The sequence below is a fragment of the Cannabis sativa genome, chromosome 6, assembly GCF_029168945.1.
Source record: "Cannabis sativa cultivar Pink pepper isolate KNU-18-1 chromosome 6, ASM2916894v1, whole genome shotgun sequence".
In the NCBI taxonomy this organism is placed as follows: domain Eukaryota; kingdom Viridiplantae; phylum Streptophyta; class Magnoliopsida; order Rosales; family Cannabaceae; genus Cannabis; species Cannabis sativa.
The window spans coordinates 6,691,803-6,710,426 of record NC_083606.1 but is presented as its reverse complement, the minus strand read 5'-3'; the positions used below and the strand labels follow the sequence as shown (position 1 = coordinate 6,710,426).

The window sequence follows — 18,624 nt, the reverse complement described above, 5'->3', positions numbered from 1 at the left end:
CAAAGAGAAGGGATAGACTTCACTGACATATTCTCCTCTATTGTGAAGTACAAGACCATCAAAATAATGCTAGCCTTAGCTACTCAATTTGATCTAGAAATAGAGCAAATGAATGTAACCACTGCATTTCTAAATGGAAAGTTAGAAGAAGAAATCTTCATGGAGCAATCTAAAGGGTTCATCAAGAAGGGAGAGGAAGACATGGTGTTTACACTACAAAATTCACTATATGGGTTAAATCAATCACCCATACAGTGGAACAAATGATTTGATCATTTTATGATGAAACAAGGATTCAAAAAGAGCTATTTTGATACATGTATTTACTACAAAGGGGATCAAATTACATCATCTATATACTTGCTCTTATATGTAGATGACATGCTAATTAATATTAGCAAAGAAAAGGCTAAGGTTGAAAACTTGAAGAACTTACTAAAATATGAGTTTGAGATGAAAGACCTAGAGAGTGCTACTAAGATCCTAGGAGTGACATTAAAAGAAACAGAGTAAAGGGAAAGCTAACACTTAAACTACAAAAGCCTTGGAGAAGTTCTCCATGACAGATGCAAAAGTCACAAAGCAACCCATTACAAGTCATACCAATTTTTCAAAGCTCAGTGCCCCAAAACAGAAGCTGAAGTAAAGTCTATGAATGACATTCCCCACTCAAATGCAGTTGATAATATATCTCATAGTGTGCACCAGATCTGATCTTGCACACACCATGAGCATGTTGAGTAAATACATGGCCAACCCTGGTAAGGAGAGCTAGTTGGCCATGAAATGGACACTGAGCTGAGAACTATACTAAGGTATGACTTACATACAGAAGAAAAAATAAAAACCTAGGCATCAAAGGATATAATGATGCAGATTATGCTGGTGACATGGATAACAAAAGATCAACCTCTGCTTACTACTTCATCATCAATGGGTGTTGCAATAACTGGAAAGTCTAGCTCCAACTAGTGGTAGCCCTATCTACCATTGAATATAAATATATTGCTATTACAAAAGCAATTAAGGAAGCAAAATGGCTACAAGGATTGATAAATGTGATAACTAAAGAAGATATATAGAGTCCCTGTGATCTATTTAGACAGTCAGAGTTGCATACATTTATGTAAGAGCCTGATGTTCCATGATTGAACAAAACATGTAAATAAAATACCACTTCATCAAAGATAAAATGGTACATGAACATATATACATACAAAAGATTTCCACCAAAGAGAACCTTGCTGACATGAAAACTAAGATTGTTACCGTAAACAAGTTCAAGCTATGCATGAACTTGCTAGGGATCGATACTGGATGGTGAGTGACACCAGACTAGAGCTAAGACCCTCAGATCAATGTATACCTAAACTAATTCCACTATGCCAAAACTCACATACTATGAAGACTTGGATGGAAATTTTTTGTAACAAGTCTCCACAGTAGAATCGCCACATCAACATCTGGATAGAATCGATTTTTAAATGAAATTAGTTTCAAGAAGAAAAGAAAGACTGGACCCTACTTCAAAAAATTATAACTAACTTTTGTTTAGTCATAAAATTGTACAAAATTAAACGACTCAGGTTTAAATAAATATACTTTATATAGAAAAAGCCAAACTCAAATAGATGAGAGACAGAGAGAGAATAACTGTAAGAAAAAGTGAGAAGTAGAGAGAGAGATCATGAACTGAAATAATGTAAAACCACAAGATCTTCATTAGAGGGCACTGTAAAATCGTTGATCTTCGTACGTAGTAGATGAACGAGCTGATTTGAGGAAAGCTCGAAGAGGAAGAGTAACCCAAAATTTTTGAGGTGAACCTCTATAATCTCGTGTGTTTATTATCTCTCTGTGTGTTTTCTTTTTCATTGTATTTTTTTCTCACTACAAAAAACTGTTACTTTTAGTGACAACTTTTTAGTCACAGTATAAATTTGTTGGGCTTAAATGTAACTTTTAATCACAACAAAAACTTGTGACTAAAACATAGTATTTAGTTACAAGTTGTACTAATTTAGTTTTAGTCACAACAATATTGTGACTAAGAACACATTTAGTCACAACAAATTGTAATTTTTATGACCAATATATTTTTCCATAAATCTTTTAGTCACAACAGAAGAATGATAATTTATAATTAATCACAATTTTTTTACTTTTAATTACAACTTTTGTTAACTAAAAGTAAAAAATTTGTAGTGTCGGTTAAATTATTATTGTTTGTTTCTAACCCTTGGGATTTTTTGAGGTTCATCTCAGAATATCAAAGAAACGAACTTTAGCATTTGTGTTGGTACTGTTGTTCACTTGGACCGAAAGAATATCGTGGAAAGTTTGTATCCACACATGTTACTGTGTTTTGGGTTAGAAAGGGTTAAATTTTACCCCGAGTATATATGCTAATGTGTGATTAAGTGTGTAGGGTTAATTGTGGCCTTTAAAACCCAACAATATTATATGCAAATAGAAATAAAAATTATAGCCAACCATATATATACTGTATTATATTTATATACATAGAGACCAATATTATTATAATAACTTATTCCCATTCATAAAACATCAATATTTAATTACAAATTGTTATATTTAATATATTAATATATTGATCATAAAGTAAACCAAACTCCAAACAAAATCTAAGTACAACATATGGACTGATAAAGAAGACTATCTTAGTTTCACAAAAATAAAAATAAAAATTACACACACCACGTACGAAATCTTATTTATTCTTGACACTTGATCAAACCATGCAAATATAAAGTACACATACGTAAACTAACACTTGTTCCATTTCTCCAGCTAATATTAATAATTAGCTTTCAAAACAAGTAATATACTAATATTCACTCACTCACTTTCCACCCCCATTTCTACCAGATCCCGACCCGGCCCTGGACCCGGCAAAAGACCCAGCAGAAGAACCCGCTTCTGACCCGCCACGTCCACCCGAGCTAGATGAAGAAGAAGAGGAGCTAGAACTCGAAGAAGAGCTCGAGCCACCGGATCCAGAGCCCGAACCCGCTCCAGCACCACTGCCTCCACCACCTAGCCCAATCCCTATCCCAGCTCCAATTCCAATCCCCAAGTTTCCCAACCCACCAAGGTCTAACCCTAACTCCTTTCTTGCCACTATTCGACTCTCTGAAGACATGAACAAGCAGCTTGATGCTACTAAAGCTATGAACCACAAACACTTGAAAGAGGCCATAATATAATAATATCACTTATAAGATATAGGTGAGTAGGTTCAATATAACTTATAATAATCTATAGAAGAAAATGTAATGTGTGTGTGTGTTTGAGAGAGAGAGCTAGAGAGTTGTTTTAAGATGAAGAGTAGTAGTGATTAGAATTAGAAAATTAATGAGTGGTATTTATAGAAGAGAATAATATGTAGAAAGGTAGGGTTTGGTGAGACAAAGCGTGTAAAATGTACAAGAAAGAAAAGTTAGTTGTATATTGTGTGGCATGCTAGTAATGGTGACGCGCGTGACGATTTTGGTCCATACCTATGTCTTTCTCGTTTTATAATAAGGTTTTATTTATTTATTTCAATTATTCATTAAAATATTTGCTAAAGGAGATTGTGTCTAACATAGTGTCATGTTATTGGTGTATTTTTTGGTTTGTTAACTACTTATAATATTATATGGATTTTTTACTGGAAAAAAAAAAAAGTAATTTGTAGCAAAACTCCCCCAACTATCAATTTACTTGCAAAAAAACTATCCAATCTCATATTTTGGTGGGAAAACTCTCCAAAGTACTGTTCCGTTTATATTTTTAAGGTGCCATCTATCTAGCCTCGTCAAGTCCTAATTATTTTGCTCACGTGGCAATGACAGGTCACTAAAAAATTATCCTATGTGGCCATATTTTACAAAATAAAAATAAAAACTTTAAGAGTAATTTGCGGCAAAACCCCCCCAACTATCAATTTACTTGCAAAAAACCATCCAAAAAACTTTAAGGTTAGATAGTTTTTTGCAAGTAAATTGATAGTTAGGGGGAGTTTTGCCGCAAATTACTCTTAATTTTTTTATTTTTATTTTAAATTTTATTTTGTAAAATATGGCCATGTAGGATAATTTTTTAGTGACATGTCATTGCCACGTGGGAAAAATTAGGACTTAACTAGGCTGGACAGACGACACCTTAAAAATGTAAACAGAACAGTACTTTGGAGGGTTTTCCCACCAAAATATGAGGTTGGATGGTTTTTTGCAAGTAAATTGATAGTTGAGGGGACTTTGCCGCAAATTACTCAAAAAAAAAAAATATTTTTGTAAAGGAAAAATAGTATAAGAAAACTGGTTACTGTTTTAATTATCATAAATTATTTTTTATTTTTTAATTTCCTTTTTAATTCTTATCACAAATTATTTATTTATTTATTTATTTATTTTGAATAAAAGCCATATTTTTGTAAATTTTGCCAAAAAAATTTATAAAAATAAAAAATTCTCTTTTATATAATATAGGACAATTTAAAGTGTCTAATAATAATAGGCTAATTAGGATTTTTGCTCCTGAACTTTGACATATACAAAATCATGCCCCCTGAACTTTTAAGGTCGTTAAAAATGCCGCCTGAACTATTGAGATTGTTGAATTTAAGGATTTTTGTCCAATTTTAGTAAAAAAGTTTAACATGGATGAAAGTTGAAGGACCATAATTTAGTACATGTCAAAGTTCGAGAGACATAATTTGGTAGATATCAAAGTCTGGAGCATAATTTAGACATGTCAATAGTTCATGGGGCATTTTTAACGACCTTAAAAGTTTAGGGGGCATAATTTAATACATGTCAAAGTTCACAACGCAAAAATCCTAATTAACCATAATAATACTAACAAAATTAAAGAGCAAATATTAATTTTTTTATCAGCACATATTATAAATTAAGGCCGGTAAATGAGTGGGGATAGGTTTGGGGATGGTGCAGCCGACCCATTAAGTATTCAGATCATTCATGATCATATACACCACTCAGTTACTCTAGTGGAGTATGATTGGTATGCCTCAAATACATGTTTGATATAAAATAAATGATTATATAGAATAAGGATTGGTTTATATGTATATATATATACACACTATAAAAATTGACAATTTTTTTAGTCACAAACATAAATTTTTTTGTAACTAAATGTAACTTTTAGTCACAACAAAAAAAGTTCTTTGTGACTAATTTAGTTTTAGTCACAACAAGTATTGTGACTAAAAATACATTTAGTCACAAAAATTATACTAAAAATACATTTAGTCACAAAAAATTATAATTTTTGTGACTAATACTTTTAGCCACGAACCTTTTAGTCACAAAAAATTATAATTTTTGTGACTACTACTTTTAGCCACAGACCTTTTAGTCACAACATAGGCATGATGATTTATAATTAGTCACAATTTTTTTTTACTTTTAGTTACAAATTTTGTTGTGACTAAAAATAAATTTTTTTGTAGTGACATATACTAGGGTTGTGGAAGACGTGCCAGTGCTATATGCACGTAACCTCTGTCAAAACTTGTGTTATAACTATATATTTTACTTTCATCAATATAATTAAATGATTATTGAAAAAAATTATATATTAAAGAAGGACATTTATAGTGTGATATATGATAACATAAAAAATTGTTAACTAATTATTAAGTGTCGTATATTTGTATAGTGTTAGGTATATATCGTAAGATGCAAAATAATAATATTTTATTAATAATAATTAAAATAATTCACCAACAAAAAAATTGTATAAAAAATTATAAATAAAAAAATCAGAGAAGTTGTTGTAAAAAAATTGTAAACAAGTACTACAAAAGGTAACATCTAGTTATTAGTGCATTTTAGTTTCCGTAAATTTTAATTTAATATGATTTAGAAAATTACTAACCAATTATTGTGTATGTGAATCGGTATAATATTGAACACCTTAGGGTGCCACATAGCAATAATAGTACAATTATTTTAAAAAAATAGTACAAAGATCATTCATAAAAAATAAAACACAGAAGATAAAAAAAATTAATAACTAATTATTAGGTACCACATCGGTATGACATTGAACACCTTAAGTGCCAATAACAAGTATCAAATAGTATATAAAAAAAAAGATTTAGAAAATTGCTAACTAATTATTGTGTATGTTAATCGGTATAGTATTGAGCAGTTTAAGGTGGCACATAGCAATAATAGTACAAAAAATTATTTTTAAAAAAATAGTACAAAGATCATTTATAAAAAATAAAATACAAAAGACAAAAAAAAAATCACTAACTAATTATTGGGTACCATATATCGGTATGACATTGAATACCTTAAGTGCCAATAACAAGTATGAAATAGTATATAAAAAAAAGGTTTAGAAAATTGCTAACCAATTATTGTGTATGTGAATCGGTATAGTATTGAGCACCTTAAGGTGCCACATAGCAATAATAGTACAAAAAATTATTTTTTAAAAAATAGTACAAAGATTATTTATAAAAAATAAAACACAAAAGACAAATAAAAATTACTAACTAATTATTAGGTACCACATCATTATAGCATTGAACACCTACTAATAACAAATACCAAATAGTATATAAAAAAACACAAACGACAAAAACAAGTCGTTTCACTTTGTTGTTGTACAATAATATATATTGCACTACTACAATATTAGCCTTTTAGAGGCAGTTTTTTCAACCCTATTTATAAAAAGGGAAGCTAAAGGGTGTGAAAATACCCGCTATGTTCGAAATTGACATTTAGAGGCGGTTTTTTGATAAAAACCGTAGGTATAAAATTGCATTATACCATTTAGAGGCGGTTGGAAATTTTTTTTTTTTTCTGAACTACCCTATGGCGTCGGTTCCTGTATAGGAACCGACGCATAGGGTACATACCGTCGACACGTGTACCCTATGCCGTCGGTTCCTATGAAGGAACCGACGCCATAGGGTCGATCAGAGTATATCTTTGCTCGACCTTTCTTCTTCCTCCCCACTTCACTCAGCAACCCAGAAAATAAAAAACCAGAGACCTCATTTCTCAGCCAAAACCCTCGCCTCCACCACCTTCTCCCCACCCTATCTCCCCCATTTCTCAACCATTTCAGCCCATTTTTTTTTTTAAAATCCTCCATTTTCGATACTTAATAACATACACCTAAAAAGTTTTGATTTTTTAGCCTCTAAAAGTGTCATCCGAACCCAAATAGTAAATTTTGGGTGTGAAATCCGGCCACCCATTTTTGTTGAGAAATTGTTCAATCTCAATCTCGTTTAAGGTATAAATATTGCTTCTATTCTTATTGTATTATGTATATTGTTTTATTTTTTGTTTTTGTAAATTATTATTTGAGTTTTTTTATTTTATTAGTAATATTATTGTGTTTTATGTGTATAGTGTCGGGATTTTTTACGGTGGTCGTCGGATTGCGGTTATTAGGTAATAATTTATACCACAATGTATAGTATATATATGTATTTGTATATTTTATTGAATATTTGTATATAATGTGTGTATATATTGTGTGTGTGTATATAGTGTGTGTATATTTTTTATGAAAATAAATTTTGTAATTGTATTTTATATATTTTTTGCAATATATATTTATTGTGAATAAAATGACATGGGAGGGATTTCATTAGTTTAGAAATACAAATTTTAAAATTGAATTAGTGTGTGATATAATTTTATTTTTTTGAGATAATAGTGTGAGATATAATTGATTATATATATGTATGTATAATTTAGTAACTAAGTAACTTGTTACAATTTTTTATAACTAGTTATAAGTTATGAAATAATTAATTTTGTAATTTCGTTGTATTTCTTTATATTATAGGGGTTCGGCATAATTTTGTGTGTAGCGTATTTGGGCTTGCAATTATAGGTATATACTTTTACTAACTTTTTCTTAATATATAATTAATTATCAATGCATGTTAGTTGAGTTTGAATATCTTAAATATTCATCCGTAGTGAAGTAGGTTCTGCGAATACATGTACTGCGGTCGGATGGGTGGATTAATTTTGTATTGTTTATCTGTTTTGTTTGTTATTTTAGGCACTTGTAAAATTTTTGGGAACGTCCAATTACAGCCGTTATGCTGCCAAAATTTCGGTAGAATTAGGATAAATCTTACTAAAACCATTCATAATATAGTTAATTATAACATAGTAATAAGAAGTTAGGTCACATAAAAAATAATAATATTCACATTTATGTAAACTTTTTAATTTTACCAACATTCTAATCAACTAAACAACCTAATAACATGAACTAATGTAAAACGAAAATTTGAGTAATTTTTAGATTAATATGAATAAATTGTGTGAGAAACTTAGTTAGTTACATTGTGTAATTAGTAACTAGATATAATTAGTTACTAAATAAATTAACAAAATAAACATATAAAATCCTTCTTTTTTTATTTTTTTTCTTTCATTTGAGAGGTTCAATGTGGATTTTTATTTTTCAAAGAAAATAAAGAGCAAAAGTTAATTAAAAGGGGAAAATATTAGTTAATACATTTATTGCTTTACCAAAAAATTTTTCCCTCAATTTTATTTATTAAAAATATTTAACATTTTAATAACATTCTAATCAACAAAACAACCTAATAATATGAACTAATCTAAAACGAAAATTTGAGTAATTTATAAATTAATATGAATAAATTGTGAGAAACTTAGTTAGTTACATTGTGTAATTAGTAACTAGCTATAAGTAGTTACTAAATACTGAATTTTTTTGGATAGGATTTTTGTTATGGATAAATCATGGATGCGTGAGGAGAGAGACACACTGCGATTTCAAGTAGGGTTCAATGCATTTTTAGAGTTTGCCTTAAAGAATTCTACAAATCACGATCGTATTCATTGTCCGTGTGTAGATTGTTGTAATGTATCTAAAGGGAATATTACAATGATTAAGGACCATGTGTATTTACGAGGTTTCAATAGAAGTTATACTAATTGGTATTACCATGGCGAACATTTACCTAATGATCCATATCCATTAGGAAAGTGGGGGGTAGATGATATCGAGGGTAATGATTTCGATGATTATCCATTGGACTTGCTTAACGAAGCACAGGAGGAATTTCTTAATGATCCTGAGAAATTCGATAATTTTCTTAGTGATGCTGATAAACCTCTGTTCGATGGTTGTAAAAAACTAAGATTACCAACAATGGTAAAGTTTTACAACATAAAAGCAGAAAATGGAGTGAGCGATAAATGTTTTACTCAATTTTTAGCTGCTTTTAAAGATATCTTACCATTTGCCAACTGCTTTCCGGAATCTACTTATGAAGTGAAAAAAACGTTAAATTCTATAGGATTGAAGTATGAAAAAATTCATGCATGTCCGAACGATTGCATTTTATATCGTAAGGAATATGCAGACATGAATTATTGCCCGACTTGCGGTTTATCTCGCCATAAAGTAAACACGAGTAAGGAGAATAGGAAACTTATCCCCCAAAAAGTGATGTGGTACATGCCTTTGATTCCGCGACTGAAACGATTATATCGTAGTGCAGAACATTCTGAAAATTTGATTTGGCATGAGACCAAGAGAGTGAAAGATGGAAAACTTAGACATCCTGCAGATTCCCAAGGTTGGAAAAAAGTAAACTACATAAATCCTGAATTCAAATCTGAACCAAGACACATTCGTCTCGGTCTGTCTGCGGATGGAGTAAATCCACATAGATCTCTAAGTAGTCGTCATAGTTCATGGCCTGTCTTCCTAGTTATGTACAATCTTCCTCCCTGGTTAGTGATGAAGAGGAAATTTAACATGCTTTCTTTAATGATATCGTGCCCGCAACAACTCGGACATAATATCGATGTATATTTGGAACCATTGATTGACGATTTAATAGAATTGTATGAGAACGGGGTTCGTGTCTATGATGGTTTTAAAAAAGAATTTTTTAATGCGAAAGTCGTGTTGTTGTGGACTGTCAGTGATTTCCCTGCTTATAGTAATTTATCAGGCTTAAGCACAAAAGGTTACGAAGGTTGTACGATTTGTTGCACTAACACATCGGCTCGTCGCTTGGCAAATGGACACAAGATGTGTTATATGGGTCACAGACGGTACTTGCCTGCAAATCATCCTGATAGACGGAAGAAGAAAGCATTCGATGGTACTGAAGAGGGTGATGGTACTCAGAGTACATGGCTGGAGTTGAGGCAATAGGAATTAGCAAACCAAGAACTGACCCAGATGATGTTGATAGAGGATTAAGGGGCAAAGGGACAATGGTGACAGTGTCCAAGCTTGAACTAGATCAAGCTCAATTAGTCGTGATGAACAATAACGCAGAGGTTCAACCATATATAACGTAAGTACCTTTTGTTTGATTAACATTACTTAAGTCACGATGAACAATAACTTGATTTATCTTACTTGTTTTACAGTGACCATATGGAGCTGTTACAATCAATGGTTCCAAGAAATCAAAAAAATAAACAAAAATGGGTTGCAGACCAACATCGTCAAACTTTCATTGGGTGGTTAAGGAATACCATTATATCAAAGTTGAACGAACCGAATCATGGAGTATCTGATGTGTTGAGTCGTATTGCCCTTGGACCAACTTTTGCGGTTGCAAAGCATGAAGCGTACATTGTAAGGGGTAAACGTTTTCATACAAAGTCAAGAGATGATGCTCGAGAGGTTCAAAATAGTGGTATACGTATCGTCGCAGAAACTATGAACTTTGCAAGTGCAAAAGATAGAAACCCTGTTTTAGGTACTATGACGTATTACGGGGTCATTGAAGAAATATGGGAGCTCAATTATTTTGCGTTCCGAATTCCACTTTTTAAGTGTTCTTGGGTTGACAACAACGTTGGAGTAAAAACTGACGAGCTTGGTTTTACTTTGGTTGATTTAAGTAAGAGAGGAAGCAAGAATGATCCATTCATCATGGCTAGCCAAGCAGCTCAAGTTTTTTACATTTCTGATCCGGCTAATGATAAATGGTCTATTGTTTTATCGACACCAGAGAGGAGGTTCTTAGAGACTGAAGAGGATGAGGAGAATGCTGACTTATGTTACGATGACTTCATTGTTGGACAACCAATTCATGAGCAACTTATGGGAATTGATCGTAACATTGAAGAAGACAACGCTGAATACATTAGAAACGATATCAATGAGGGAATATGGGTCAATTGTGATTCAGGCAAACATAAACAAAAAAAGAAAAGAAAACGTGTCTAATTGGTAACTTGATATATAGCTTACTTTATATTGTGGTTGTGAATGGTCCTGAATACTTAACAATTTGTTTATGCTTTTAATATTTCATATACACTACTTGTTATATATATAGCTAACTTTGAAGTTTGTTTGTTAATGGTGTAGACATGGCGAACTCGGAATCAGGATCTGATTTGGGAGCAGAAAATGAGTGTCCAACCACAATACCTACACGAGGGCCGACGCAAATGAATGAAATATCCAAACTAATGGATCAGGGCAAAAGAGTGGCCCTCGAAGTTAATGATAAAGGTCAATACTATGGAAAAAGCTATGCGAAGCTCGTATCCACTCTAGGAGTCAGATGTCGGCAGACAATAGGGTTTGCTTATAAAAACCGGAAAGAAGTCAACCAGACTCTGAAAAATAAAGTTTGGAAAGACATTCAGGTAAGCTATTATTTGTTAGAATTTTGATTTGTTTTTCTATTACTCCAAATGTTGACTCTAACCGTGTTTGTTTTCCTTCAAAATAGACGGGGTTCATTGTGCCGGACACCTTCAAACATGATTGTCTCATCCTAGCTGGGAAGTTAATGAAAGACTTCAAGAATAGGATGACAAAAGACATCATAATGCCCGCGTTGAAAGAGAATGATCTGGGACGACTGGCACAAGTCCCTGAAAAGCACCCGGAGATCGACGCTGCTGATTGGTGCAAATTTGTTGAAAGTCGACTAACTCCTGAATTTCTGGTACGCTAATTATATTAACACTAAGATAAACTCTTAAATACAAGTACATGTATCTAATGTATTTTTTTGGCATTGTAGGAATTGAGTAAGGTGCAACGTGAACGTTCCTCAAAAATTCAATCCAGACATCGAAGTGGTCGGAGTGGAATGGTGAACGTACGGGAAGCTGTGGTAAGTAATACTTAAAATTTAATGTGCTATAATGTGCTATACAATTTAATTGGTACTCATTTCATTGTTATAACGTTATGTAGAAAAAGGACCTCGAAGTTGCAGATCCTCCCCGCCACCGTGTTTGGATTAAATCTCGCACCAAGAGTAGAAAACTTGTCACTGATTACGACAAGGAAATTGCCGAGAAGATAGTAAGTATATATTAATTCTTAATTGAGTTCTACTCATGAGTTAGTGTATATAATTCATATACTAATTGCTTGAATATATGCGTGCATTAGGCTCAATTAGAGGAGAAGCTTAGTCAGGGACAAATTCAGGTCCAAAATAAAACGATATCCTCACGCAGGCGCTCGGGACTCCAGAGCATCCTGGACGTGTCAGGGCTGCTGGGTATGCTATTACTTCAAATGTTATTTATTTAGTTACACATATGAAATCGTTGCTAATTTGCATTTTATGATTTGTAGGTTCCTGACCAGGGCATCTCAACTGTTCGACAGGAAGAAAAGGGAAGTGTCTGATGTTGTGGCTCGGCAAGCGAAGGAGATTGAAAAATTAAAAGCCGAAGTCCAATCCCTTAAGCAGCAGAGGAACGCTACCGAACAAGAGGAAGAAGGAGAGGTGGCTGGTGAGGCGTATGTTCCACAACCATACGCTCCTCAGGATGAGGTACAACCACAAATTTATGCTGAGGAGTTTATTTCCCTCAACGACCAAGGTATCCTATACAATTTTGATGACCATACGACCCTTAATCAGCAAGTACATCTCTGCTCTGACAACATCGACAATATTGTCGCCCGAGGGTTTTTGTACGAGCATGTGGGTACGATCAAAGTTCACTGCCAGGATTACGATGATTCACATGCTCGGATCATGGTTTCGGAAATCCTGCAAGAGGACGCTGAAATCCCAGTCCCAATTGAAGAGTGTAGATATGTTAGGGACGTGTACCAGATGTTCCTTCCTTGGCCTAAACACTTAATTTTAACAACCGAGGTAACTTCTCAACTGAAATTAATTTTTAATGATTAGTGGAGTTTGAATATCTTCAATATTCATCCGTAGTGAAGTAGGTTCTGCGAATATATGTGCTGCGGTGGGGTGGATGAACAAACTACTGTTATATATGTGTTATTTGTCGTTATACAACCATGTTCAAATTTTGGGGTCATTCAATTACAACCGTTATGCTGCCGAAATTTCGGTAGAATTTAGATAAATTTGATATATATATATATTATGTTCTGTTTTGTTTAGGGTCCACTCGCTCAACCGCCCTCAAGACGTGATGCGTCAAAGGGGAAAGCTCCGATGCTTTCTCCACAAGGCCGTGGTGCACGGGAAGATGACTTGTTCACGGAAGAGAAGATGGCGTTGATCCCTAATTCGCTAAAATGGATGATTCATGAATTCCTAAGGCTCAAAGATAAACGTGATATAATCACAATTTCTGTCTACCGAGGATTCATTGCACCGCGTACCCAGATCACGTTATCTGGAGAGGATTTGCAGCAGGTTGCTACGTGTAACTACATCGGCAAACTGTGGAATGCCGTTTTGGAATGATGTATACTCTTCTTTAATCTAATTAACCTTATATCAAATTATAGTTAAATTATTATAAGGCACTAACACTTTTTTTGGCAGGCACATATGGGAGAGCATCAACGGTCTGAGAAAAATTTTCAAGTTTTACGACCCAGAGCTTCTCACAGTGCATGGGATCAACGATGAAGAACAGAGTCAGTCTTTTGACGATGCGGCAAGACGATTGGCTAATTGGTTATCATTAATGAACAACAACCACCAAATGTTCTTTATTCCTTGGAATATCGGGTAAACTTTATTAAATTCTTTAGTGCTAATTGTTCATTTCTATATTATGTCTTCAAATTATTTTTATACTATCTTACTTATATTCCAATATAATTTTCTAGGATGCATTGGACGCTAGTGGTGGTTGCGCCAAGGAAAATTATCCATTTAAACCCTGTAAAAGGCCGCCCAATTCCCGAAGAAATAGAACAAATGATCGGAAGGTAATAATTTAATGACTTCTTATGTAACGAATTTAAATTAACTAACGAATTGAAATGCTAATATAATTTTCCCAAACAGGGCATTCATGTATATAGGGGACGCACATCAGTATCTTGGCCCGTGGCAAGGAATTTCATAAGCAAACTGTCCAAGACAACCTAAAAGCCAAGAATGCGGTTTTTATGTTTTGAAATATATCACTGACATCGTCGCACGTGCCAACCCCAACCGTTACATACAAGATCAAAAAGCTGTAAGTTTTAATTATTGATTATAGTATATAAATTTTATAATAACAAATATATAATATACATATACATAAATTAATATAAATTTTTAATTTTTTTAACAGTTTGGGGGTAAGAAGCAATACGATCCAAAAACAGAATTGTTACCACTACAGCGAAAGTGGATCGAACAATTGATGGCGGTGATTCACGGTGACGATTGAGGTTCAAAGGTCGAAGAATTTTTCTTCATTATGTAATTTTTATAGATTAACTTGTAGTTAGATTTATTAACTTATTAATATTTTTAACTAATTTTACATGTTTGTGTAATATTTAATTACTTTTATGAAATCAAATTATGTTTTTACCCAAATTTAATTACTATTTAATTTAAAATGTAATTAATATATAATTAAATTAAATAAATATGTAATTTAAAATTTAAATAAATATGTAATTTAAATTAAATAAAATAATATATAAATTAATAAATATAAAATTAAAATAATATAATTAAATTAAAAAAAATGAAAAAAACTGAAATCTGAGGAGTTTTGGCGTCGGTTGCTACGCCACATATGGTGTCGGTTATTGGCTAGGAACCGACGCCATATATCCCCCTATGGCATCGGTTCCTAGCTAATAACCGACGCCATAGGGGTATATATGGCGTCGGTTCATATAAACCCTTTAGCGTCGCCCTGATCAGCGTCGGTAGCGAATTTCGCGAAAACCGACGCTGAAAGGGCTTAAAAACCGCCTCTAAAGGGTGTTTTTGTAGTAGTGTTGGAATATATAGCTTTGTATATTACTAGATAGATGTTACGTGTCAAGTCACGTATGTTAATTTTATTTTAGTTTTTAGTTTTTTTTTAATATTATAATTTTAAAATTAATAATATTCAATGTAGTTATAATCATTGAAATTTGAAAACATAATAGTGATTTAAATAAAAATAAATATTACTATTATATTTTGTAATAGTAATTAAAAAAAAATTATGATTCGTTTTAAATTTATCTTCGGAATTAATGAAAATGCTCATCTGGTTAAACTATGGAAATATTTAAATTTAATTTAAAATAATATTTACAATTTAACTAATTTTAAATATCAAAATTTGAAAATAATTTTTAATAAAAAAATAAACAATATGAACAAATTTATTATTAATTGCAATACTTTAGGTGGATTAATTATATTTAGGTTTAACTAACTACATGGATGCTGATCCTTTATGTGGCAACATCTAATAATTTGTTTTTTTTTATTTAAAAATAGTTCACCCAATAATTTTTTATAAACCAAGAATTCTGTTATATAGTCATATTTTATATAGAATAGAGATATATAAATGTTATTGATATATATAAATTATTGTTGTACAGTAATATATATTGGAATATATACATTTGTAAGTGTATGTGGCCTCTATTTTTCATAGTCTAATTCCACTATAATGAAGTAATTTATAATACTTTTTGTTTGTCCAAATTTTAATAAGAGTAACGTTACAAGTTTGATAACTCATATAATATGAAATTATGTGAGACTAAATTAATGAGAAATATGTAAACTTATTACCCTTAGGGGGCGTTTTGTATGAGGTGTTCAAAATAATTTGATTATAGGGAATATTATGAAAGGAGAATATGATTATAGGGAAATGTGTAAACTGTTGTTTGGCTGTGTAGGGTAATATGTAATCATATTACTGTTAATTAAATTACACTGTTTGGTTGAGTACAGGAATCTTATATATATTATTTTAAAAAATTAAAATAAAAATATTTTTTTATTATATCTATTTAATGTAAATTACATATAAAAATAAAATATTTATTTATTAAAGAAATATATTTATTAATTAGTAAACATTAGATTTTATTGTATTTTTTATTAATTAAAATGAACATTTCTATATATTTTATCACTGTGTTATTTATTTTTGTTCGATATGTTATTTATGTACACCATCCGCATAAATTTTTTGTATAATAAATCTATATATGTTATTGCTAATAATATAAAATAACTCAGTTAAAAAAAAAACTGATCTCACAGACTAAATATATATATATCGTAATATTTTATTTATAATAAATGATAATATTATTAGTATTTAAATTCATTTATTAATTCAAAAATATTATTCAAATTAATATGATGGAAGGTAATAATTCAATCATACTTTTTTTAAGGTATGAATATTACCCTCCTCAAAGGTTGTTATATTAATAGGGGAATAACATTCCAAGGCTAAACCCTCTAAACAAACAAGGTAATGTTTCACATTACCATTCCCTTACTAAGATTAACCTATTCCAAACATGTTCATATATGTATGCGGGTGAGATAGTAACTACTCTTAAGGGAATATGTTTAAGCGACTAGTCCCCAAAAATAGGTAAAGTAACTAATCCCCAGTGGTTGTGATAGGTAACTACCACCTAAAATGGGTTAGACAATCACCTTCCCCTCCAGCAAAGGGTAGGTCGTCTATGCAAGGGTGATATCTTAGTCTAGCGGGTTAACTCTTCACTCCCTACACTCTTATGATCTTGGTATCACACCCTACGTATAACATGAATAATACAATACTTGGTATAAGTATCAAGATCACATACTACTAAGCACTAAAGACAATCATGAGGAGCAAGGGGGAGATGTCCCGGGGGTACCACCACGAGGTGAGTACTACTCCTATATGGTCGGTCGGTCAGGCTACACCCTAGGGGGCTACCACCACATAGTCCGAGACGTCAAACACTCAACATCATCGATCCCAGATGAAATGTAAAAGTGGTTACACTACAAGAAATGTCACTTTTACCAGCACAGTTCGCTACTGCGCTGGTAAAAGTCATTTCGCAAACTGCGCTGGCAAAGAGGTTAAAGTTTTACCAGCGTACATTTGAAGTGACTAAAATCTAACTTTTACCAGCGCATTTACGCACTGAGAAAAGTTATTTTTGCCACCGCTTTTCATTTTATGTTGGCAAAAGTTCTAATACCATCATTGATTTGCCAACCCCCTTTTGCCAACACATCACAAGGAAATTCTATTTTACCAGCGCAATATCAACTTTTGCCAGCACAAAAATGTGCTGGCAAAAATGACATTTCTTGTAGTGTCATAAACCCACAAAAATAGTGGGATATTACCGCAAGAATCGGACCTGAACCACTTTTAAAAATCAAGGGAGCATTTGGGATATTTTACAACTAAGTCGCGTCTTCTAAAGTGAGATAGACCAACCCTTTCCCTATATAAGGGGTCCCACCTGATCTGGGAAGGGGATGCAAAATTTATCACTTAGAGAGCAGAAATTTGCCACTTTTACTTCTTGTGCATTCAAGAGCTTATTCTTAATTTTGTAACCCAGATTATAAATAATACATAAGGAGCACTACAAGAAATGTCACTTTTACTAGCACAGTTCGCTACTGCACTAGTAACAGTAACTTTTACCAGTGCATTTCGCAAACTGTGCTGGCAAAAAAGTCAAAATTTTACCAGCGCACATTTGCAGTGGCTAAAATCTAACTTTTACCAGCGCTGGGAAAAATCATTTTTGCTAGCGCTTTTCATTTTGTGCTGGCAAAAGTTCTAATACCAACGTTGATTTGCCAACCCCTTTTATCAACACATCAGAAGTAAATTTCATTTTACCAGCACAATACTAAACTTTTGCCAACACAAAAATATGCTGGCAAAAGTAACATTTCTTGTAGTGGGGAGTAGGCTATTATTAATACTAGAGGCCGAACCTCTTTATATTTTAATGTTCTTTATTAGTATTTATTATTATTGTTGGTCTAATTTTTTATTTATTACGACTCTACGTCAATTGACAATAAAATTTCAATCAACACTTTTAATATATAATTGAGAAATAATAATAATAATATCATTACTATATATATCACTCCAGGATGGAACGAAACTGATGCTAGAACAGGGATCCTGAATAAATATTTCAATGGGTTAATTAACAAGGATTAATTAGGGTTTGTCTAGGTTTATGTATATATATATACTAGGTGAATGTACGTGCCGAGCCACGTATTGCTAGTTTCATTTAAGATTTTGAATGTATTTTATTTTTAAAGATTACAAATTTTTGTTTGAAAAAATTAAATATTTATATTTGAAATATTATTTAATAATGTATTAAAAATAATATTAGTGTAAT

At 32.1% G+C, this 18,624-nt stretch overlaps 2 protein-coding genes and 1 long non-coding RNA gene across 3 annotated transcripts; 2 read left to right on the top strand and 1 right to left on the bottom strand.

The window, feature by feature from the left end:
* Nucleotides 1-2,535: 2,535 nt before the first annotated feature.
* Nucleotides 2,536-3,374, bottom strand: LOC115724550 (glycine-rich protein 5-like). The gene has a single exon (XM_030653855.2). It carries the CDS (start codon nt 3,218-3,220, stop codon nt 2,864-2,866), a length of 357 nt encoding a protein of 118 aa, XP_030509715.2. The 5' UTR covers nt 3,221-3,374; the 3' UTR covers nt 2,536-2,863.
* Nucleotides 3,375-10,012: 6,638 nt separating this feature from the next.
* On the top strand, nt 10,013-12,465 carry LOC133039120 (uncharacterized). The gene is made up of 6 exons (XM_061117938.1): nt 10,013-10,360; nt 10,437-11,190; nt 11,502-11,672; nt 11,759-11,977; nt 12,056-12,148; nt 12,232-12,465. Exons 1-6 carry the CDS (start codon nt 10,194-10,196, stop codon nt 12,355-12,357), a joined length of 1,530 nt encoding a protein of 509 aa, XP_060973921.1. The 5' UTR covers nt 10,013-10,193; the 3' UTR covers nt 12,358-12,465.
* A 1,304-nt stretch (nt 12,466-13,769) lies between these two features.
* LOC133039056 (uncharacterized) lies at nt 13,770-14,961 on the top strand. Its single transcript, XR_009688588.1, has 3 exons — nt 13,770-13,993; nt 14,095-14,450; nt 14,550-14,961. It is a non-coding gene; the product is annotated as an uncharacterized LOC133039056 (long non-coding RNA).
* Nucleotides 14,962-18,624: the final 3,663 nt, after the last annotated feature.

What these genes read in the sequence shown, in the direction of transcription:
- LOC115724550 (XM_030653855.2), bottom strand. Translation starts at nt 3,220, where the DNA reads ATGGCCTCTTTCAAGTGTTTGTGGTTCATAGCTTTAGTAGCATCAAGC.
- LOC133039120 (XM_061117938.1), top strand. Translation starts at nt 10,194, where the DNA reads ATGGCTGGAGTTGAGGCAATAGGAATTAGCAAACCAAGAACTGACCCA. An exon ending in AAGTTTGGAAAGACATTCAG is followed by an intron (nt 11,673 to 11,758) that starts GTAAGCTATTAT and finishes CCTTCAAAATAG; the next exon opens with ACGGGGTTCATTGTGCCGGA. An exon ending in TGAACGTACGGGAAGCTGTG is followed by an intron (nt 12,149 to 12,231) that starts GTAAGTAATACT and finishes AACGTTATGTAG; the next exon opens with AAAAAGGACCTCGAAGTTGC.